This window comes from Callorhinus ursinus, unplaced genomic scaffold (genome assembly GCF_003265705.2).
Source record: "Callorhinus ursinus isolate GAN/ISIS: 27379988/994484 unplaced genomic scaffold, GSC_fseal_2.0 scaffold2, whole genome shotgun sequence".
NCBI classification, from domain to species: Eukaryota; Metazoa; Chordata; class Mammalia; order Carnivora; family Otariidae; genus Callorhinus; species Callorhinus ursinus.
Window position 1 is genome coordinate 91,907,282 of NW_027397064.1, and position 25,340 is coordinate 91,932,621.

Below are 25,340 nucleotides of genomic sequence, written 5' to 3' on the forward strand. Positions count from 1 at the left end.
CTCTCTAAAATAAATAATTAAAATCTTAAAAAGACAAAAACCAAAACCAATAAGTCCACTAAACTATGTATCTTATGTATACACATACATGTACATCAATATATAGGAACAGGTATAAGAAATGATAACCCAAACCAGTAACAGTGGCTACTTCTAGAGATGTGAGTTAAACTAGTGGGTAGTGGTTTTTATTTTTTCTAGATTGAGTTTTTCACAATAAAATGTATTCACATACTTATGCAAAAACAACCCAACAAAACTATTGTTCTTCCTTAGGTGTTGAGTTGTTGCTGTTCTACTTCCTACTGGTGTAAAGTGGCTTTGAACTGTATTTTTGAATAGACAAAACTAATCATATAAATTCAAGGAATTTTACTTTTGTTCTTTCTCCATTTTTGGATTTTGTTTCTATTAGCAATAATCGCGCCTCGGATAAACCTCATTGGCTACGATACTGCCACTGCGCAAAGCTGGATTTTGTTTCTTAAACACCCGTATACTCACCACTCATTTTAAGAAATAACAGATCACCTTAACCATGATGGACTACTTATTTCCCTAACTTCAAAATATTTCTCAATTTCAGAAATGATAATACCTGAAAGCCCCAAAAGTTTATTTAGATTTGAAATCTTAGATCTTTGAACACAGATTGTTTAAAGAATTACTCCTACCCAAAGCAATCATTTCCTACTAGGATGAAGATATAAACAACAAAATAAAAATAAATAAAGCTTAAAGAACCAGTCCGTATCCTACCTGGGTCACTGGAATGTAGAGAGGTTCTCCATTATGTAGCAGTGTGAGTTTTCCATGCTGATATAGTCGTCCCTCTGGTTTTAAGCTTGTCATCTCCTTAGGTCCTCCTTTCTTGCTACTCTCTTGTCCGTTTCCCTTAAGTTCTTCAGTATCACTTAGGCATTCAAAAAATTCTTCTTCACTGTCACTCCAAGAATCCCAAGATTTTCCTACCTCTCCCTTTTCCTTATCCATATCTTTTAGATTATCTGGCCCCAGCTGGTCTCCAGCTCTTCCAGCATCCCCTGGATACATATCTGAAGTATTTGTCTTTCTCCCCTCATCACGGGCCTTCTTTCTTTCAATACAACAATTTAACATCTTAAGAAAACAGAAATAATATTTATATATAAGTTAGTTACAGTAAAATAAAAATCTATCCATTTCTTCAATATTTAATTTGCCTTCTCCACCCATTCCCTGGACCCTGTTGTGAATAACAGTGACTACAAGTAACCTACAGCAGCACAATGAGAATAGCCTATAATCCGTTATTACATTTAGTATTAGAATAAACTCCAATTAAATTAAGACCATATTTAGATACTGTCATTGGGAAATCTTTACCTGTAGTTTCTGATGTAGTAAACAACATCTTAGATCTGGGGGTCCACTGGCTAATCTATCAAATAAAGCAGTGGGAAAAGTTAGTTTTAGTAAAATGGCTTCAGGTACACAAATTTCTTATGCTACCATAAATTTTAGCCATTTGATAAGAAATCAAAACTAGATTTCAACAGGTAAGATAACTGAGATGGAGCAAATAAAGACTAAAAAAAAAAAAATCACAATTTATTTTATCCTCCTAGTCCACCAACAGCAAATATATTTTTCAAAGCATAGTAGCAAACTAGTAATAGTTCTCAAGTTAACAGAAACTTAAAATGAAAAAATGTCTCTAAATCTATCCCAGGGAGTAGCTACCATACAGTATTTCACACCATACAGAACAGGTTAGTTACATATTCAGTTCTCAATTATTATAGTGGATTCTCAATATAAAAAAAAACATTGATTTCCACTTCTCTTTTGCCAAGAGGAGCCTAAACTGCCTCTAGTTCTAAACCACTTAGGTTCCCAAGAATCAGCCAAGAGATAATCCAGCTAAGCAGAGACTGGCAAATGAAATAGAAGTAAATATTTTTGGCTCAATCACCAATTTATACTACTCATATCACAATTCTGCCTTAGTGTATGTAGATGAGCAGTAACCTACGCAATATTGAAATATATGGTAACTAAATTCTTCTACTTTATTAAGTGAAATGTCAACATAAATTCCACAAAAAAATTACAGGTAATAGTGAGTACCTGAACTTATGAACTCTAAGAATGTTTTCTCTTCAACTATAATAATTTATATTCACTACAGAAGACTTAGAAAATACACAAATGTATAAAGGACAAAATAAAAATATAATTGCACACCTGGGAAAAACTACTGTTAACATTTGGCTTTATTTCTTCCCAATTATATTTCTATAAATATAGATCAGCAAAACTGAAAGCACTTAGTATACAAAACACTATATTCTACTTTACTACAAATACTACGATCATTTTCTATGTTATTAGAGATTCTTGAAAAAAAAAAAAACTTGTAATAGATCCATAACTTTCCATTGTAGACATGTATCATGATTTACACCATTCTTTTATGTTTGGTACTGAGGTTGCTTCACCTTTTTTCCCCTATTATAAATTTGCTACAATGAACACCTTTGAGTATAAATCATGTCCAGTTTCTTACCACTTTCTTAGGGCAGATTTCCTAGAAGAGAATTAATGGGCCAAAAGACTAATTATGCTAAGAAACAAAAAACCTACATATACAAACGAAAATTGAAATTCTTACCCTGGAATCAGAAAGTTGTTTTCCCATCTGAAACGCATTTCAAGAACAAATTCCTGCCAGAGATGTGCCACTCCTTTTAATCCTCCATGGTAGAAATTGATCATACAAAGACACAAAGCCAATTTGTATGTTAAACTGTCAGATGGTGCAGATTTGAACTGATTGTAGAGATTCTGAATTTAACAAAATAGAAACAAAACAAAACTTGTTAACAACATATTTGCAGATATAATCAAAAACTGTGTGGGGAGAGATTTTAATACCAAAATTAACCTATCCTACCGAACTACCTTTTATCAAATACTTAGTACATTACTGCCTAAATTGTTCTTAGGCAGTCCCATGTTTTCAAAATTTCTGCAAGGATCGAAAGACTGATGCTACAGTTTAGAAAAGCTAAGTCACAACTTTCAATTTCCTCTGTGGAATCTTCAAGATGTATTCCAAACATGTTGTTTTTAAAATCTTTTATTTTTTTTTTTTTTGAAGATTGTATTTATTTATTTGAGAGAGAGAACACGAGACAGAGCGTGTGTATGCATGAACATGGATGCGGGGTGGGGGGACAGAAGGAGAGGGAGAAGCAGACTCCCCGCTAAGCAGGGAGCTGGATGTGGGGCTCCATCCCAGAACCCCAGGATCATGACCTGAGCCAACGGCAGGCACTTAACCAACTGAGCCACCCAAGAGCCCCTTAAAAATGTTTTAATTACAAATGAGTGTAGATTTATTATCAAAATCAGAAACATAAAATCAGAACTGTATAAACCGAAAATATGAAGCCTCTGCTTTTCCTCATTTCATGAAATCTACTTCCCACAAATAACTACTGAAAATAGTTTATCTCTATGCCTGTCATTTAAACATCTCATTTCTCAACTTATTAAAGACCTCGATAAGGAACACATGAAAATTTTGCTTCATTTTACACATTTTACTTCATTAAAGTGTTCCACTCACTGTTTGGTTTTGAAATACAGAGAAGAATCAATGGCAAAACATCAATTTGATAATTTTATAAAAAGTCTAAAATGAGGGAAATCCTACAATCATGTACAATATACTTATTTTTTTACTGTTTCCAGAAAAGTTCTTGCTACCCAGAATACATATGTATGGCCAATGTATCATAATCTGAACGGAGGCCATGATCTCTACTCAAGCTTTCCTAAGGTGATTTTTAAAATTAAAAAGATCCTTGGGGCGCCTGGGGTGGCTGAGTCGGTAAAGTGGCCAACTCTTTTTTTCTTTTTTTTTTTAGAGAGAGAGAGAGAGAGAGAGTACGAGCAGGGGGAAGGGACAGAGGCAGAGGGTGAAGCAGGCTCCCCGCCGAGCAGGGAGCCCAATGTGGGGCTCGATCCCAGGACTCTGGGATCATGACCTGAGCCAAAGGCAGATACTTAACCAACCGAGCCACCCAGGTGCCCCAAAGTGGCCAACTCTTGATTTCCACTCAGGTCATGACTTCAGGACCCTGGGATGGAGCTCTGACTCAGGCTCCGTGCTCAGCAGGGAGTCTGCTTGAGGATTCTCTCTCCCTCTCCCTCTGCCCCCCGCGCCCCCACCCTGGTCACATGAGTGTGAGCCCACTCTCTCTCTCTCTCAAATAAATATTTTTAAAATAAAATTAAAAAATAAAAAGATCCTTATGCTACTAAACTAGCAATATAGCAACCCCTTAAAAATTCAATGCATTTTAAATATTTTAATATTAAACTCCAACTTACATAACCTTCACTCTCTGATACAGGATTATTGTTGTCTGTGGAAGAACTTCCATCTAATGGTTTCTCAGAAGCAGCATCAGGGAATAAGAACTTAGGGAGAAAAATAAAAATAACCACATTTCAACCAAATTTCCTTTGTTGATATTCATAACTCATATAAACACTACTTTATTTTTTTATGGTTTTGCTATTAAAACAATGGAAATGTGCTTATTGTACTGGCCAGTGGGGTTCTACATTATATCAAACATTTTGTTTTTCTTTAAAAATACAGTTTCAGTGACAAGCCAATTTTAGAAATCAGAGATTTTTCTTAAAACCACCTGGTTGTGTAGACTAAACAACTAAAGATACATTCAGTTACCAAGAGAATAGTATTGAGGACATCATTATTCAGTGGTGACTCTTCTACACCTCTGTGTTTTCGTATTTTCTTCTTTGCACTGTGTACCATATTGGAAACTGATAATTTATGAATTGGAACCGGTGCTGGCTCTGTCAACTTTGACAAAGCATGAGTTATATCAGCAATTTCTATAAAAAGAATAGAAACGAACAGAAATTATATCACCAACCTTAGCAAGTTAAAGTGATGAATAAACTGTTGATTGTATAAAACATTTTAGTCACTATTTTCACTGGTATTATATGGTCTCAGAATTACAAAATTTTAAGACACATATTCAGCTTTATATGCGTCCATAATGACAAAGGTGTAACACAAATTATTTCTCTCCAGAAGTCTTAAAAAAACCTCTAAAACCCTGCTTTTCAAAATATCTTACAGTTTTGGTAGAAAGAACTTATTAAATGTCCTTAATTTTTAAGCTCAGGGTAAAGCCCGTAGAGAAATGGTAGCACTCTAGTCCATCAAAACTTGTTTTTCCAACTTAATTCAAATGTGAAAATAGATGAAAAGTTACTAGAAAAATGCCAAAGAGAAAGGGTTAGATGTCTGAAAGTAACTTAAAAAAAAGAAAGTAGGTCACCTCTCCCTTCTTCCTCAAATGTGGATCGTCCAAGAATTTCATCAGTTGACTCCTTTCGACGGCAAATTTTAAAGAATTCAGTGACAAAATCACCTGCATAGAAAAAATGTTACTCATTTTTGACACTTAACTAAAAGAAATCAGCCCTACAAATTAAAGTACATGTCTTTTCACAAAAGCTGTAAGTAAGATTTGGTAGAAAAAGAAACCATTCACAGTTTTTCCAACCAAGACAAAAACTAATCCTGTTTCAAAGATAGCCTTGTTCTTCCCTTCTCCATGTCACAAGATATTGAAAAAGCTTTTCCTTAGAATCCCTTCTAGAATGAAAGGAAAAGTAACTGTACCTAGTAATATTAATCACTTACTATGTGCCTGAAGAAGACAAATAATTATCTGTTCTCAATGAATTGTGGAAGTAACAAGAATATTACTATATGCACATAGTGCCACCTTAACTGCCACCCTTCTAGAATTCTGGGTCCATTAAAAAAAAATTAAAATTTAAAAAGAACTTCTGGTCTTTTCATGAAGATGGTGCCAAAGGCCAAGAAGGAAGCCCCTGCCCCTCCCAAAGACGAAGATGAAGCAAAAGCTTTGAAGGCCATGAAAGCAGTGCTGAAAGGCGTCCACAGTCACAAAAAAAAAAGAAGATCCACACATGGCCTACATTCCGATGATCCAAGACACTGTGTCTCTGAAGACAGCCCAAATATCCTCAGAAGAGCACCCCCAGGAGAAACAAGCTTGATCACTATGCCATCACCAAGCTCCCCCTGACTACTGAGTCAGCCATAAAGACAACAACACACTTGTGTTCATTGTGGATGTCAAGGCCAACAAGCACCTATCAAACAGGCTGTGAAGGAGCTCTAAGACATTGATGTGGCCAAGGTCAATACCTTGATCAAGCCTGATGGAGAGAAGGCATTTGTCTGACTGGCTCCTATGATGCTTTGGATGTTGCCAACAAAACTGGGATCACCTAAACTGAGTCCAGCTGGCTAAATCTAATTTTTTTCACCACAAAAACAAAAACAAACAAAAACCCTGAAGATACGTTTCTAGAGGATTAAGAAATCATGTAGCATAAAGTTATTTTAGCTTCAGCTGCATTATTAATGGTACACTTCCTGTCATTATTATAAGGGGAAAAGGTTTGATAGTTTCTGAAGACCTGCAATGAAACATTTGTACAAAGAAATTAAAGTTTAACAGGAATCATCAGTACTAAAACTACTAGACAATACAAGATCACAAGTATATCTAAGTTTTAGAATTCATCAACTAGTTCTGAATAAATCTAGAACACTTTCTGGACTTCTTCAGAAAAGTAAGATAATCCTATAATTCAATCATATAAACCATATGACTCTAGTTAATTATATATGACTACATAATCCTTTAATCCCAACATATAAACACATAAAGTCAAAGAGTAAGGTGGGATCATGGAACAATAACTTAAAATGAGAATACTTTAAATTCTAAGGTCCTCTACAATTATCGCAGAAGTCAGTGGATGAGAAACAATAAGGAACTAGGAAACAATTTAAGAGATAAATTTAATAATTTAATAATCCAATGATTTAACAAGAGGAACTATTTATTGAGCATTTACTATACAAAAGGCCATGTATTAAATGTGATACACAAACACACACATAATCTTATTTGATCCTCTCAATAACTCTATGCATATACTGTTGTCTCTATTTTACTGAGACTTGAAGAAATTAATGAAACTTGTTCAAACTGGCAGACCTAGGATTTAGAATACGGTCTAACCGATTCTAAAACTCTTAATACCAACCCTCCACTGTCTCCCTAATACCCCACGACAAATTCACCAATGGCAGGAATTTTACCTTCTACATCTTTGTATTCACCATTATGTAGTTAGCAAAAATGGCAAGTGCTAATTAGCATTTAATGAATAGCATGTGATGAATTTTAAAGAACCCAAGAAAATAATATTTTAGAGAAATGCATCATTACTATCATCAATAAATATTTAGTAACTCCATTAGCTGAATGGTAATATATCAGGTTATATGGAATAAAGGTGGTTTATATAAAAACAGAAATATCTTCATACGTACTAAATGAGAGAAAAAGATGGAAACACACATTGAGGAGGAGACGGGTTCAGAAGACTTCATGAAAGAGACACATCTACAAAAATGATAAAAGAAAGAAATGCCAGACATGGGATACAATAATATTATCCCAAAGGCAAATTAACATTTTTTCAAGTATTTCTATTTATGATATTTCACTTGATCCTTTACACCTCTTTCCCTCTACCAGAAAATAGGTTTGCAGATGTGGTACAACTCTACGGAAGGGCTCGTTCTTCCCCTCACATACAACAGGTCCAGAGGATGGCAAAAGGCAGAAAGTGCTGCACTAACAAGAACGGAAGATGCAAACTGCCAGAAGAAGAAAAAAAGGGAGTGATATAAAAGCCTTAGAAGAATAAAACTCAGATCATGAGAAAATATGTGAGAATTCTGAGATGTAGACTGCTTAAAGCTAAAAGACAAGAAAGAAATCCTGTGGGCGCCTGGGTGGCTCAGTTGTTAAATGTCTGCCTACGGCTCAGGTCATGGTCCCAGGGTCCTTGGGATTGAGCCCCACATCAGGCTCCCTGCTCGGTGGGAAGCCTGCTTCTCCCACTTCCACTCCCCCTGCTTGTGTTCCCTCTCTCACTGTGTCTCTCTCTGTCAAATAAATAAATAAAATCTTTAAAAAAAAATAAAAAATAAAAAAAAGAAAGAAATCCTGCTAGTGCTATTCAAGACTTACTAGGATTCACCGCTGCTGACAAAGATTTCTTTTTTAGTGGTATTAACCGAGAAGATCACAAATGTAAAAAAACAAAAATGTACCCTTTTGATAGGTGAAATAAAGTATAAAGAATACATTCAGTCTTCCTAATCTGGAAGATGGGCAGATTGGTGGGGAAGGAACATAATTTCAGGAAAGGAACATAAGCATGTCTTACCCAGCAAACACTGAGGATTTTCAGCTTTTCGAACTCTTACAGACCAATGGGGAGCCTGAATAGGATCCAAATCACTAAAATACAAAACAAAATAAACAAAGATCCTAATCATGACAATGTACAACTCATTAATTTATCAAAATGCAGCCTAATTAATTATATAAAAGGACAAGCAATCCATTTTGCCTCCCTTAAACTTACTGTTATTCAGATGATAAGGCCATTTGGGTAAGTTTAAAAAAAAAAAAAGAAAAACCAGAATCTTAAGAAATCAAAGTTTGTAGACAAAAAAAGCAAAAAAGAAAAACCATAATCAAAACAGAATAATCAAAACACACATATAAAAATTATTCTGAACAGGCAATGTACACTGATAATCTAATAAAACAATTTTAGAAATAATAAAAAAGAAATGATCTTAATCAGTTTTTTATAACACTAATAGTAAAAACAGAGACTACAAAATTTGCACAAGATCAAGTGTGCCCTGTTTTCTCAGTTAAATAGATTATTATACATCCACTTAATGGATTATGCAGCAATTTTAAAAATAACAACACATCTTTATTTATGGGCATATAATATGTAAAGATACATACTAAATAAGGCAAATATATAAATTTAAACTTTAAAAATATAAGCTCCCATAAAAATACTGAATCATTATGTTGTACATGTGAAATTAATATAGTGTTATATGCCAATTACATCTCAATTAAAAAAAAAAGTATACACCCCAAAATGCTAACTGGCTATTTTTTAAGTAACAGGATTGCATGTAGTCCTTATTTTCTTCTTTATAGCCATCTAAATTATGTGATTAAGAAAGCTCATGTTACTTTTATCATCAACAATACAACCTATTTATTTTATGATTAAGAAAGCTCATGTTACTTTTATCATCAGCAAATACAACCCACTTATTTTAATTACAACAAAAAAGTGTCCTATTTCTCACTGTTCTGCATCATGCATGAGAGATACTGAAATCGTGTTCCTCTTTCTCCACATTCTTCCTAATGTTTGCTATAATTTTTGAGTTGTTTCCATTGCACAGGAGTATATGACTGGGAAGTTTCGTTATTTATGACATTTAATGTTCAAATATTACTCCCACACATTCTAATGACCATCATGTCTTCAAAGTATTTCATGAACCACTTCTAACTAGCTAAGAAAAGTTCAACAGAATTATGCACTATATCCCTCTTGAAGACATCTTTGCTAAAACAAAGTAAGACTGAGATTGTTCAGGGTAGGGGGGATGGGTTAAATAGGTGATAGAAATTAAGGAGTGCACTTGCCATAAGCACAGGGTCATGTATGGAAGTGTGGAATTACTACGTTGTACACTTAAAACTAATATAAGACTATATGTTAACTAACTGGAATAAAAATAAAAACTTAAAAAAAGGGAGACTGTTCATTATCCCTGAACTAAAGATCACATCCCCAAGGTCAACAGCTTAAAATACATCTCTAATACATAATCAGCCTAAAAAGCAACCTTTAAAAGTAAAAAATCAACCAACCTAATCAGAAAAGAAAAAGGAAAGTTGCTAACCACTTGACAGTTAATTTATTCTACTGAAATGTTTCAATCTCAATATACTACTCTTAACATACTTACGAATAAACATCATTATCCACAATGATACCTTCCGTCAGGTGAGGCCATGTAGTTGCTAAATGGAGTTCACTAAAATAAACAAAACATAAAATATATCCAAAAGCTTTAATATTGTATGTATATCCTCTGACTCAGCAATTCTACTTCTAGAAATGTATTCTAAGTAAATAACCAGAAATGTACATACAAGTATGTTAAAAGTGGTGCTATCTATAATACAGTAAAACAAGAAACTAGTTTATTAGCAAATAGTAGCACACCCATATGAAGTTAATGTCTTGCAGACATTAAAAACACATACTATATCTAACAGCCCAAAAGTGTAAATAACCCCAAAATCTATCAGCTGATCAATGGATAAATAAAATGTGGTATTAGCCATATAATGGCATATTCTACACCAATAAAAAGCAATGAAATACTGACCATGCTACAATACAGATGAACCTCAAAAACATTTTGCTAAGTGAAAGCAGTCGGACACAAAAGGCCACATACAGCATAACACAATTCATATGCAATGTCCAGAACAGGCAAATCCATAAGGAAAGAAGGTAGATTACTATTTGCCTAGAGCTGGAGGGCCTGGAGAGATCAATGGGATGACAGCTAAAGGTGAAGGGTTTCTTTTTGGGATAATGAAAGTGTTGTGGAATTAGAAAGAGATGATGATAGCACAACTTTGGAAACACTAAAAACCACTGAATTTTATACTTTATACAGCGAATTTTATGGTACATGAATTATATCTCAATTTTGAAAAAATCATGTTACAGATCAGAGGTTAGCAAACGTTTTCTACAAACGACCACATAGCAAATATTCTAGGCTTTTGGGACCATATAGTCTCTGTTATATTCTTGGTTTTTTCTTTTAAAACTCTAAAAAATGTAAAAGAGATACAGAAACAGGCTACTGGCCAGATTTGGTCCAAGGTCATAGTTCGCTGACCTCTTAATATGGATAAATTTTAAGTTTCAAAAAGTTTGCATGTAAAATAAAGAAAGCAAGCCACAAAACATAGAGGATGACATATATTTATAAAATATACAAACATACCAAGTGAAGAAGAGTTATCACAGCAGGCCTGATACTTAGAAAAGGATAACCTGTGAGGTTCACCCTTGACTTGCCATCTGGAAACTTAGATTTTGTGGGGTTCCTATCATTCCTTCATAGGGGTGGCTCACTGTGCCTAAACTACTGCCTAAACAGTATGGTTTATGCTGAACGCCTGCTTTCCTTCTGGTACATGGAGAGAATGCCTAAGTAACCAGCCTCAGATAAACACACCATGTGCTGAGTTCTCTAATGAGTTTCCCTGGTGAAAGAAAGCCTTTCACACATGTCACAATTCATTGCTAGGAGAATTAAGTGTGTCCTGAGTGACTACACTGGGAAAGGATGCTGGTCCTTGGTTGGCTCTGAACCTCACCCTATATGCCTTTTCTTTCCTGATTTTTGCATTACATCCTTTCAATGTAATACACCATAGCCATGAGCACAATTAAATGCCGTGAATCCTCCTAGCAAATCACTGAACTAGAGAGCCTTGCAGAGACCAAGTTGTCATCAGTGACCATCGATGAGTAATGGGATTATGAATTTAGTGAATATTTTTTTTCCTGTCAAGATTTTGAACCCACTTCTTGGAGAGTTAAGTTTGGAGAGCAAAGAAGGCAAAAGAACCAATTACTTATTTTCTCTAATCTTCAGTGGTGCTCAACTGACTGGCAACTCCAGTCTGGACTCTCTATTTTAGAATTCACTGTGGTAACAGGGCCAGAATCTACAACAATATAGTATAACCTTGGTTAATAACTGGACACTAGCCACCATTGGCTCAACGTATTTTCTGAACTGGGTCCTATAATGGTCCCAATTAAACTTCTGTGTTACCAAATACCTCTTCAGTAAGTTGATTTTTTGACTGAATTAGTCACAGTTGACTACTATAGTTTACAATTAAGAAACTTGACTAGCAAACATGGTTTTTGCCTCTTTTTATGTTTTCTAAATTTCCCTTACTTAGCATAAATTTATTACTTTCATAATAAACAAATTTTTAAGGTAAAAAAATGACTAGACAGTATGTGATATTAAGGGACATGAATGATTACAAGTTTAAAACTCTAAGCTCTGAAATAATTTTAGGTATTAACCTCAGATTCATTTCCTAAGCTTTTATGACTATGTTCTCTCCTCACCCTCTAACTACAGACAGGAGTTTCAGTGTCCTCTGACAAGGAGAGGACACTGAAAAATGCCTCATTCCTTCTTCCACCACCAAAGATTCCTTTTCAAAAGCACTGTGCATGCCCATAGCATTTGCTAATCACCATGCGATTTAAATGGTTTACCATACACACCATCTCATCCCCAAATTATTTTTGTACTCTTCTTTGATCATCTATTTCGCTGCTGATTCCTCATCATGACTTAAAATTAAGAAATATTTAATAACTAATTCCTTCACATTTCTATTACTAGGTCAATTTTATTCTATCTCCCTAAAATTTCCTCTAAGCAAAATCTAATGAATGAACCAGCTGGAGAGCCACAAATATACCATTTCTCCCTTATTTATTATGCCTTGATGGCCACCTTCTTTATCCTCTGGTAAATTTCACCAAACTCTTCCCTGCATCAAGGCCTTTACACAGGCTCTTCATTCCACCTGCACTGGTCATTCTCTCTGCCTGGCTAAATCCTCCCTAACTGAGACACTTCCTTTCAGAACACTTTCCTGATGGCATCCCAATCCAAACTAGTCTCTCATTTTACTGTTATTATAACCTGTACATTTCCTTCAAATTACCCCACAGCTTATAATACTGTTCACTTATTTAGGTGATAATTTTGTCCATTTCCTTCAATCAGATTGTAAATGCCAAGAAGCCAGAAAGTGTTTTATTTACTTCTATAGCTTCCTAATTCAGCATAGTGCCTGGCACATATAATAAATAAGTATCAATTACAAAAGATACTTACTTTATCTTTCCCTTGAGTGATTTTAAGTTAAAACTACTATTATTTCTACCTCTATGTAAGAGTATTAAGAATGTATGTATGCGTGATAATCTCCCCACGACAATATGCCACTCGCAAAGAACCTCCTTCATCCCTCCCTGAAAGAGAAGATTGGGAAGCACAAGAAGAAGTGCCTGGTGCAGAGCTCCAAATCCTACTTCATGAACATGAAGTGCCCACGAGGCTACAAAAATCACCACCATCTTTAGCCATGCACAGTTTTGTGAGTTGGCTGCTCCACTATCCTTTGCCAGCCTATAGGAGGAAAAGCAAGGCTTATAGAAGGATGCTCCTTCAGACAGAAACAGCACTAAAAGCACACTGAATCAAAATGAGTGGGAAACCAACCCAATAAACACATTTTGGATACAAAAAAAAAAGAGAAGGTATGGATGTTTGTGCATATTTTTTAATTAGCCAAATAGTTTAACTAAACAAATAAGACAATTTCTAAATCAGCATTATTTATATTTTCCAAATATTTTGCTCTCAGTGATTAAATTTTCCAAGCCTTACATTTTTTTATAAAGCAAAATTTTCTTAAAGTTCAGTAGCTCTTCTAGAAAAGCAGTTGGGTAATCTAAGAGGTCTGACTTAAGCCTTAATTTGTACATTTGGAAAAAGTGGTCAGGAAAAATGTAAAAACATTTGTTAATTCTCGGTGATGACTACATGAAAGTTTGTTATATGACATTCTCTGTGCTTTTCAATATATAAAATGTTTCCCAAAAAGTAGGCCATGAATCACTTCTATAAAGAATAATAAGTGGCATTATACACATTTTATGTATTATTTGAAAGCTTCTTTTACTTCTAAATTACAGAGGAAAAACAAAACAAACGGACAGACTGTTAGGTATAGGTCTGCTTCTGGTACTATACTCATTCCAGAAGGCTACAAAACACAGTAATTAGTATTAATAGAATTTAAAAAGTAAAGTCCCAGGGCACCTGAGTGGCTCAGTCAGTTAAGCATCTGCCTTTGGCTCAGGTCATGATTTCAGAGTTCTGGAATGGAGCCCCATGCCAGGCTCTCTGCTCAGCAGGGAGTCTGCTTCTCCCTCTGTCCCTCCCCTCTGTGCTCCTGCACATGTGCTCTCTCTCTCTCTCAAATAAATAAAATCTAAAAAAAAAAAAAAAAAAAGTAATCCCATAATTCAAATGATATCCCACCTTATAGGATCTTCACAGGCACCAAATGGTAATTTGCCAAACTCCAGGCCCCCAACTTCTCCTCCTACAAGGGCATCTATATCTAAACAAAAGGAATGTTTTTCCATTATTCAGCAAAAAATGAAGAAATAAGAATTTAATTAGGTTAGCTCTTTGGGCAATCATAGATTTAAATGTGCCTATATCAAGAGCACACACAGAAAGTTAGAAAGCAAACAGTCTTTAACTGGACTGCTTGTAATAAAAGCAGTTATAATAAATAGAATGTTATAATAAAAGAACAATTCCTATCTGTACAGTGTTTCATTCAAGCCATGCATTCTACATTTTACCCTTTTGAAATATTCCTTAAACAATGCTTGAGAGAACATTAATCCTGTAAATTTTTTTGCATTTTCTAAGAATGTGATTAATATCATCTAAAATAAAGATTATCCAAGTATTTAAAAATGTAATCACCAACCTACAGTTCTTCTGTCAATAATTTCTGAATAGCAAATCAGTTATCATTAATAAATTTTTATTTCAGTTGGCAGTACACAGAAATATTTTAAGTTCAACAAAGAATTTCCTGTTATGAATAGTATCTGAGATTAGAGGCGAATGTAGCTGGTAAATCACTCTCCTTAGCTCCACCCCTCTTAAAGAACTAATAAACACTTTTAAAAGACATCAAAAAGATTTATTTCTCTTTGAAATAATTCAAATGGTTATTTTCATTATTTGCACTATACTGGGAATTCCACAAATTAAAATTCCATTGTTGAGTTATGAATATTCCCCAGATTTGCTAAAATCATGTTTGACAATTACCTACAACCTAACTAAATTAAAATTAGTCATTAAATAGGGCTCAATTACTTGATTCAGTAAACTTTCTCAAGTCAATTTCATTCCATTTTTCCAACTAAAGAATGCTTATAATAATAAAGATTACAATGACTAGGTTTATTACAAGATGTGAATTTTTAAGAGCTTCAAAATGTGTAGTAAGCATATTTTATAAATTAATAAGCTAAAAATTATTACTAAACAGTGCAAAAGTTTTAATTCAATTAAAAGTTCCGAAGTGGGGCACAGGGGTGGCTCAGTCAGTTAGGCATCCAACTCTTGATTTCAGCTCAGGTCATGATCTCAGGGTTGTGAGACTGAGCCCTATGGCGAGCTCCACACTGCGAGTGGAGCCTGCTTAAGATTCTCTCTCTTCTCCCTCTCTTTAAAAAAAAAGCAAACACACACACACACACACACACACACACACACACACACACACACACACAAAGTTCAGAAGCAACACTGTGGAATGAAAGTATCCTGGGATTTGGAGTTTGACCAGTGTTTGAAAGCAAACTTTATCATTTGATGACCATGTGACCCTGAGCCAGTTACCTATGTTCTCAAAGACACATATATTCTTTAAGAAACACCACAGATAAATGATAATTACATGAAATAATATATAAAATGCCAAGCACAATGTGTGGCCCATATTACATGTTCAAATCCCTTCCTTCCCTTTATAGGAGAAAATATTAAAAATTTATATGGCCTTCAATTCACTGCAAATGGTTAATATTTTGGTCATCGTTAAAAAAGAATTGGCAAGAGAACATCAATAAAGGTTTTACTGGCAATCAAAATTATAATGCTAACATTCTGCCTCTTGGGCTTCCTCTTAGATCACCACAGACTGTATCATCTTGGGAATATTTAAAATTGACTAATAATAGAGCAGCCTTTGAAAAAAAGGAAAAGGAGGGCAGGAATTGAAACTTTCACAGAGAAGATGGCTACAAATTGTCTAGAGGGTATTGTCTGGAAACTAAAATTACCAAAATGAACATTTGAGTCTTTCTTCTAATTTAATTCACAGCTTAGCTTTTATTTCCCTTTGCTATAGTTTAGTTGCAATTCTTTTATTGTACACTAGAATTTCAAATTATTCTGTGGTACATAAATAAAATACTGATAGCATATATAACTACCAAAGGCTAAGGATGTACTACGTTATTGTAATATCATTCCAAAACTACCTATTTTCCATCCTATAAATAACCAACTACTTGAAATAAAAATAAACAGTAAAGAATGTTGTTTTATTCTAATTTATTTTTCTCTGACTGGGGCAGAGTGAGAAATGTTTCAGGCTAATAAAATCCTTGTAATTGTTTATAAATTTGTATTACATTTCTTATAGATATACTTGAATATAATTACACTTCTATGTGAGAAACACCCAGGAACCAAACCCTCACTTAATTAGGCTATATGTCCAGTAGGGTGAACTTTTCTAGAACTTAGGTTAATATCTTGTTCACACCTGCAGCCCAAACATCCTAAGCTGGCCCATTATAGGTTAACAATTAATGATTACTAAATGAATCAGTTTATCAGTATATACTGCTTTATGGCTAAGTGGGTAAATTGGTTTTAATTACATCAAAAGCAAGTTAAAGTAAAATATTCTAGAGCTCTACCTATCGTAAGTATATGTGTATATACACTTTTTTTTTTCTTTTCTGCTTTCCTTATTTAGCACTCTTCTTCAATCTCTACTTTCCATAAGGTTCTCAGCTTATGAGGGTGGCTTCCGTTATTACATTCTAAAAACAGACATTTTAACCATTCACTACATACTAATTTGCAGCACAGGATCCACAGCAGGGGGATGCTTTATAAATAATGTCAGCTTTCAAAGACAGATTGTCACATACAGAGTAATGCTGTCTCTAGAACAAACTTCAGAGCTTTTTTCAAGAGGAAAAAAAATGATAAAGGCAATGAAATCAGCAATACTGCATTTAGAATGAATTACAAACATTTCAAATTTAAAACATTTGAAACACACTGTTAAATAAGTTTAATTTCTGAATATATTTTCTTTTCCATTTATATTCAGTAAGTTAAGTATACTCTAAATTATCTCACCTGGAGGTTGCTGAGGCCAAAAATACTGCTGCCAATCCTGAAGTACATACGTAAAGCGAATAGCAATACTAACTGGAGGCAAAGGAGTTAAAGGACATCCCTAGGAAATAAATGCAAAGACAATATCATATAGCTTTAAAAAAAGTGTTTTAAAAACAATGCCAGAGAGCAAATTACATGAACATGAAGCTGTTTAAACTACTAACTGGAGGGGCACCTAGGTGGGTGAATGGTTAAGCCTCCAACTCTTGATTTCAGCTCAGGTCATGATCTCAGGATCCTGAGATTGAACCCCTTGTGTTGGGCCCCACATTTGGCCCATGTCAGATCCCTGGGCTCGCCGCTTGACATGGAGACTGCCTGTCCCTCTCCCTCTCCTACTGCCCCTCCCCCAGCTCGTGCTCACTCGCACTCTCACTCTCTCTAAAATAAATAAATCTTTTAAAAATAAACAAATAAACTGCTACCTGGAAACAAATTAAATGCTCCTTCAAAATAGTTTTAACAATTTTAATTATACAAATATAATTTCTTACTATTCTGTTCAGCCATAATGAATGTGAAAAAATCTGATTCATTTTTTAAATAAGTGAAACTATTATAAAGTGTAAGACTAGGATTGAGGAGATGATGTCTTTTCTTTCTTTCAAATGAAAATAAACTCAAGTTAAAGCCAGTCTTGAATATTTAACCATAATTTTAGACTAAGACAAATGGTCACTCATGCAAAATATACTAATGAATCAGTTAACATAAAATTTAGATTCATCTTTGCATTCATTAAAAATCATGAAAATAAATATCACCTAAACATCCTATGATCTCAGCTTGCCTTAATAATGGTTAACCTACATTAATGTGGAGTAGGACTTAATATAAAAGGATTCACCTATGGAACATGTGAAACTATAAATTCAAGAGTATTCTGCATATCTAACCAGTTACCAGGCGTTGCTGATACTGACCAGGAGGAATAAAAGACATTTACCTCAGTAGCCGCATCTATAAATGTCACTAGTAGCTTTAACCAAATACAAACTCAATCTAAAGTCACAATACAAGGTGGTTGCCCAAAAGAAAGATAATTCAGTTTTGGGCTGCTGTGTCCTAAACAAGCAAGGTAAGATTCTGGCTGGTTAGGAATAATAGACTTCTCAGTCAAGTGCAGATATTAAGTGAGTGTTCACCCATAAGATACAAAGAGTCTAAAAACCATAACAAAGTTGCTTTGACACATAACCTCTGCTCCAGTTACACAGCAACATAGATAAATATAGAAGAGATAACCAGAAAGGAATAGCTAGGATCAAACGTGACATAAATATATCTTTTTGGGCCTAGAAAAGGTACACAAAATCCAAAGTTTTAAGTGGGGCTTAAGGCACATGCCTGCTAAGTTCCAGGTGTGGAAGAAGGCAGTGACAGCCTAGTGGAACTGGAAGTTCAACTCTGCCCAGAGTGAGTGCACTATAATACTCTGCTTAAGGCAGACACTGGGACAGGGCACACCAACTTGGTACAGTAGCATTGTTGGAAATTAGGGGCTGGGGAGAGTCACTGAGTGAGGGGGAGAAAACACTCTCATAATCTAAGCAAGCAATCCAATAACTCCAAGACCAGATGATCAATACCCCCAGTATCACCACAGAGCAAGAGCCTCCAAACACCATTTTAAAAGTCAACTCTGAAATTTTCTACAGGTAGGGAGCAACCACAAGATTACAGAGCCACAGGGGAGGATGGGAGAGAAAGTAAAAATTTTAGATAGAACGTTCATTCTAAATGAGCCTGCAAACAAAATTTCCACAAAACATGAAGAAATGTAGTTCTAAGAGAGACAAATATCCAAATCAACATTCAAAAATATAAAACCATGATATATAAAGAGCATCTGAAAGAAGGAAGAATGTCTAGATGAAAAAAGACTAGAGTATGAATTTTCATATATTTAGAGGATTATGGCAGAATTTAAATTTAAATTTTATGTACCTCAAAGGGCAAAACTGACCCCCCCCATCCCCTGCCAGAAGGAAAGCCTTTTCTAACAAATTAGATCTATGCAAAAACGAAATAAACTTCCAGTGAAGGGTGAGTGCTCTGGAACATTGCAAGCAGGTGTTAAAGAGTAATTTTTATAAAGATAGCTTTAGCGGTGCCTGGGTGGCTCAGTCGTTAAGCGTCTGCCTTCAGCTCAGGTCATGATTCCAGGGTCCTGGGATCAAGCACCACGTCAGGCTTGCCACTCAGCAGGGTGTCTGCTTCTCCCTCTGCCCCTCTTCCTGCTCATATGCTCTCTCTCTCTCTCTGATAAATAAAATCTTTAAAATAAATAAATAAATAAGCACATAAGCATCTCCTTGAAACTGAATGGAGAGAAAAACAGATGGATGGCAAGGATGGCCAGGACAGAATGACATTGGGCTGCTCAGCGGGAAGCCTGCTTCTCCGTCTCCCACTCCTCCTGCTTGTGTTCCCTCTCTGTGTCTCTCTCTGTCAAATAAATAAATAAAATCTTTTAAAAAAAAGTAAAATAAAGATAGCTTTAGAGAGATATTACAGAAGAGTCACATACTGGGTAGTTTTAGCTATGTAAAACCCCTAAAGTACCCAAACAACTCTCAATTATTGTAAGTTCAACTCTTATCAAATCAATTTTGAGGGGCGCCTGGCTTGCTCAGTTGGTAGAGAACACGACTCTTGATTTCAGGATCATGAGTTCAAGCTCCAGATAGAGCGTGTAGCCTACTTTTAAAAAAATCAATATTGAGAGGTGTTTGATATCTAGGTGAGTGAGTTTTGTGAAAGTTCTGCCAGATAATGTGATGAACTGATTAAGAACACTTTTTTTAAAAGTACAACTAGCAAACTGTCATAATCTAAGTTAGGCTCCACAGATCAAGGTGGTCCCTAGTTTCAATAAAGAGAAGTTCAGCTACCTAAGGGACATAAAAGATCCATGAAAATAATGTTCACTCATGTTTTTGAAGAAGGAATAAAGTATTAATATTTGCATCTGACCAGAAACCTGATCTGACCAGAAACCTGATCTAAAAATACATAATTGAAAACTTCTGGTGAGAGAGCAAAGGGAAACAATTGGGACAGAAATATATACATACTTACCTTTTTCAAATATTTCTCAAAACACCACATGTAGAATGAAGAAGTACTTAAAGCTTTTCAAAGTTTTTGAAAAAAAAAAATTACATACATACACAGAACTCTTAAAATATATGCTTCTATGATCTTTTGGTGGCGATAAACACAAGAAACTGCTAACAGTAGTTATTTTGAGGAGCGAGATTGAGAAATGAAAGGAAGCTTTTACTTTATTTAAATTTCTTAACATGGTGACATGCATTATTTTTTTAAAAAAATGTCAAATGGATTTATCTGGGTGGTAATAATCCTACCACTACACTATGTAGGGCCTCAACATTGAAAACATTTTTATGAAATTAGTTCTAATCCTAAATAGCTACCATACTTACTAAAAGAGAAACTTCAGCATTTTCCTCATTATTTTTTCCTTTTTAAAATTTCCCAACCATCAGAAAGACTGCAAAACTAGTATAATTAACAAGCAGCTACCTGAAGCACACTCATCTGGGGAGGTTGGCAATAGCTGACCCCTGAACATGGCTCTGAACTATGCAGGTCTGCTTACAGATGAGCTTTTTACAGTACAGTACTATAAATGTGTTTTGTCTTCCTTATGATTTTAATAACATCTTCTTTCCTCCAGCTTACTTTATTGTAAGAATATGATATATAGTACATATAACACACAAAATATGTTAATCAAGTGTTTACGTTACTGGTGTGGCTTCCAGTCAACAGCAGGCTAATGATAATCAAGTTTTGGGGGAGTCAAAAGTTTTAAGTGCATTTTTGACTATGCACAGGGGTGGAATGTCAGGATCCCAATCCCTGTATTGTTCAAGGGCCAACTGTTTTACTATTAGAGAAGAAAGAGTAGAAAGAGATAACACAGTAAATAAATGTTAACAAACTGAACAAAATTAGTTTAATTAGTTGTTCTTTAGTACACTAAAAAATCTAACTGGATACTGTTTCTTTGAACATACATAGTAATTTATATAGTCAATTATATCTTCCACTAATTACATTATCATTATAGAGAAATGTTTCTACATACTCAATAAAATTACCAAACTGCTACTTTCATCTAGATCCCAGATAAGACTGACAATATCAATACAAACTCACAATCTTTGATTTGAAGATATCCAGCAGACCTGATAAATGAGTGTACTGATTTGGCACTTTCCGAAGATGAACCATTTCAAAATCAGTTCGGACACCATGACCCTGACATTCTCCCACATACATTCTTCGCCATTTGTGATGAATTTGCACAAAGAGTGGCACCTGGCTGTAGGACACAATTAAATAGGAACAGATTTTAAGTTCATTAAACACTAATTCCTAAATCTAAAAATTTCCCCATTATTTTAATCTCAAATATTTTAAAACACTAAGCAAGGATCATTTATCAGACTTATATTTATAAGAGACACTCTTAGTTTCTTTTCTCCATACACTAATAAGCTGAAGAAACGATCATCTAGTGGAACTTTATATTCAGAAAATTGTTTTAAAATAGCTGAAAGTAAAAAAGAAAAAGGCACAATGAAAATTTTCTTGAATAAAAATGATCATATTAAGATAGGGACTGAAGGACTCCATAAAAATCTGCTTTTTGCTCCTTTTCCTGCTTCTACTCTTGCTAGGACCTACACCCCCACTTTACACATCCCTCAGTAGTTTATGTCCTCCTTGTAAGAGACAAGGAGTTAATGATTTCTCTAGAAAAGATAACATTTAAGGAAGGACCAGGTGAGAATAACCAGACAAAGCTATCATATGTGCATTCCAGACCACCAGCACTAGACATATCCATGTCAAGATACCCAGGCTCCAAGGAATAACACATGGGCCTTCACCTTTGATCTAACCAGTTCCTGGATGCCTGAGAGGACACATACACCAGACCATGATCCTCAACAAAAACCTCCAGGCCCAAAGCAAAGATGAGACTTCCTTTCCTGAGTCTCTCAGATATTCTTTACCTGCACTCTCTCTATGCCTTTAATAAATACTGCTTTCATCTCTTGCTGGCTCACATTTGACTATATCCTGCATGCATCCAGGGACCCCTTTGGTTGGTCCTGTGGGACCCTCTCTGGGTCCAGATCAGGCTTGCTGGCATCAGTATCCTATCAGCCTTTTAAAGGCAAAATAAAATTTGATTCACAGGTATGAAGCAATACAAATCAAAACAACATTAGTGGTGAAATATTTTTTACTTTATCATTTGAAGATAGAGCCAATCCTTATTATTCACAGATTTGCATGTTTGCAAATAAGCCTACTCCCTAAAATTTATTTGTAACCCCCAAATCAATACTCTCAGCATTTTCAGTCATTTGTGGACATACATGGAACAGCAAAAAGTTTGAGTCATCTGACTTGGGCAATCTCAGTTGAGGTTGAACAATACAACGATCTGTTTTTAAGTTTGAAAATTAGATTTTGTAAAAAAATTTAAATAAACTAAACATTTGAAAGCAAAACACAAAAAGTATAACTTACTCATTTCAAATATTCATTGAATATTTCAGTAAATTTCCCTTTAGAAATGCACTCACTAAAGGTTTTGAGTTTGTCCTTCTATATGATATTCCAATAAATGTACAAGTAGGAATCCTAAGAATTTTTTTTAAATCTAACTTAGAAACCATTTTCCTTCATAAATTATAATTAAAAATATTTTTTAATTCATTGTCTAGGTTTTTTCAAAATGTCCACCTACCAGCCAGTATTTCCCAAAGCAATAGACACAGAACTTAGAAGAAGATTGCACTTAGATTCACTGAGAACTGCATCATGGTTTGCAGCAGGGGCAATCACCACAAACTCCCGCAGTCCATACCTTTAAAAAAAGAACCACTGCCATTAAACAGGGAAAACTTCAGAATACAAAACCATTATTTGAAAAAAATCTCCCTGCATTTTAGCAAGTCATGTCGGAGATACAGGTGTTTCTCTTTTTTTCCAGTGGCAACTGAACTGACAATAACATGAATTTCCTTCATTTAGTAAAACACTTCCATTATTCACCCAATTCCTCTCAATTCTTAACAAATTAAAAGCAATTTGCTGAAATCACAAAAGAAAGGCATGTTTAACAGTTTTGTCTTAAAAATTAAGTGTCCAAGACTGAAATCTTGCTTTTAATTAACTGATAACATTAAGTCCAATGATGTGGAAAGATAGTTTGATAGATTCCCTAAATGGGAGGAAAATAATTATCATCCATCATGTATTTGTGCTGTCTAAATGTGAAAACGTGGTTTACTCAACTAAGGAATTATTCTATTGTTGTTGTTGTTGTTTTAAGAGAGAGAGAGGGTGGGGGGCCAGCAGAGAGAGTGGGAGAGAAGAGAATCTTAAGCAGGCTGCACCCCCAGCACAAAGCCTGAAGGGCTCACTCACAACCTCGAGATCATGACCTGAGCCCAAATCAAGGGTCAGATGCTTAACTGACTGAGCCACGCTGGTGCTCCAACGAATTCTTATATTCTTTTACTCAATAACACATCAGATAGGAGTCACAAAATTATCAGAGAATGGCTTACTCTTGCTACGATATCTTACAAAAATGAAAACTTCTCATTTAGTTGTCAAGTCCTTTAAATAACACAAATTTGTGGCCAAACTTTACAAAAATATAAGATCAAGGGCACCTGGGTGGCTCAGTCATTAAGCGTCTGCCTTTGGCTCAGGTCATGGTCCCAGGGTCCTGGGATCGAGCCCCGCATCAGGCTCCCTGCTTAGCCAGGAGCCTGTTTCTCCCTCTCCCACTCCCTCTGATTGTGTTCCCTCTCTCGCTCTCTCTCTCTCTGTCAAATAAATAAAATCTTTAAAAATATATATATACATATATATAAGATCAAGTTAGTGATTTTGCCTATTGAAAATTCCTGCTCTAGTCACTCCTAAATGTATTTTTATTTAATATTTTTAAAATTAATTATGAAAGGTATTACCCATTTGCCTAATTTATTTTAACGCTGGATATGTAGAGTTGTGAAGGCTTTTATTTATGAACATTCTCAAGAAATCCCACAGTGATAAAGATCAAAAAATAAAAACAGTCCAACCCATAATCTGTTTATTGTTTAGATGACAAAAATTTAGTTCATCTTCTCACCTTGCCTCTATCCTCCTACCCCTGAAATCAAAAATTAGTTATACAGAAATGGCATTAAATACTGGAAAGAATCCAGAGCTATGAATTTTAAGCTCTAAAGGTTTTAAAAACACTTTTCTCTTTTTTTAACGCCCTTGGAAGAAAGAAAACAAAACAAGTGAACATTTTTCCTCATGCCATCGCCCACACTAGAGTGAAACCACAGTCAACAGTTCTTGGTTATTCTGGGGCGCCTGGGTGGCTCAGTTGGTTAAGCGACTGCCTTCAGCTCAGGTCATGATCCTGGAGTCCCAGGATCGAGTCCCGCATTGGGCTCCCTGCTCAGCAGGGAGTCTGCTTCTCCCTCTGACCCTCCCCCCTCTCATGCTCTATCTTATTCTCTCTCTCAAATAAATAAATAAAATCTTAAAAAAAAAACAGTTCTTGGATATTCTTCCAGAAATAATCTACCCATGTACTCATCGTACCCTCAAATAAGATTATAATATTTATGCTTTCTGTACCTCCTTTTCAAAGGGTAATCCCCTACTGATCAGCACTCTGTCTCCAGGGTTATGCCATTCTTTTTTATAAAGATTTTATTTATTTGAGAGAGAGAGAATGAGAGATAGAGAGCACAAGAGGGAAGAGGGTCAGAGGGAGAAGCAGACTCCCCGCCGAGCAGGTGGCCCGATGCGGGACTCGATCCCGGAACCCCAGGATCAATGACCTGAGCCGAAGGCAGTTGTTCAACCAACTGAGTCACCCAGGCACATCCTGTATTAGACCTATTTGAGGCCTGAGACAATGCCTTCAACTAAGCAAACATTAAGTGGAGGCCTTAAAAAATGAGAAAAATCAACAACAAAATCAAGCAGCCTGATTAAAAAGTGAACAAAGAACCTGAATAGACATTAGTCCAAAAAACATATACAATAGGAAAATAAGCACATGAAAAGATGTGGTCAACATCGCTAATTAGGAAAA

The 25,340-nt window shown here is 35.2% G+C and overlaps 1 protein-coding gene and 2 pseudogenes across 4 annotated transcripts in view; 1 reads left to right on the top strand and 2 right to left on the bottom strand.

Annotated features, from left to right (window-relative positions):
• The window catches only part of RAB3GAP1 (RAB3 GTPase activating protein catalytic subunit 1), a 115,532-nt gene that overhangs the window by 32,912 nt on the left and 57,280 nt on the right, over nucleotides 1–25,340 (bottom strand). For all 4 annotated transcript variants that reach the window (XM_025856892.2, XM_073884645.1, XM_073884654.1 and 1 more), the window contains 12 exons: nucleotides 22,974–23,093; nucleotides 21,368–21,533; nucleotides 17,138–17,237; nucleotides 14,210–14,291; nucleotides 10,007–10,075; nucleotides 8,377–8,450; nucleotides 5,370–5,462; nucleotides 4,745–4,914; nucleotides 4,381–4,470; nucleotides 2,654–2,826; nucleotides 1,366–1,420; nucleotides 760–1,119 (listed from right to left, as the gene is read on the bottom strand). In XM_025856892.2, coding sequence (XP_025712677.1) covers nucleotides 760–1,119; nucleotides 1,366–1,420; nucleotides 2,654–2,826; nucleotides 4,381–4,470; nucleotides 4,745–4,914; nucleotides 5,370–5,462; nucleotides 8,377–8,450; nucleotides 10,007–10,075; nucleotides 14,210–14,291; nucleotides 17,138–17,237; nucleotides 21,368–21,533; nucleotides 22,974–23,093 — 1,552 coding nt within the window. The remainder of the gene's footprint in view (nucleotides 1–759; nucleotides 1,120–1,365; nucleotides 1,421–2,653; nucleotides 2,827–4,380; nucleotides 4,471–4,744; nucleotides 4,915–5,369; nucleotides 5,463–8,376; nucleotides 8,451–10,006; nucleotides 10,076–14,209; nucleotides 14,292–17,137; nucleotides 17,238–21,367; nucleotides 21,534–22,973; nucleotides 23,094–25,340) is intronic.
• On the bottom strand, nucleotides 340–472 carry LOC112813154 (U4 spliceosomal RNA; annotated as a pseudogene).
• On the top strand, nucleotides 12,903–13,350 carry LOC141374866 (small ribosomal subunit protein eS27-like; annotated as a pseudogene).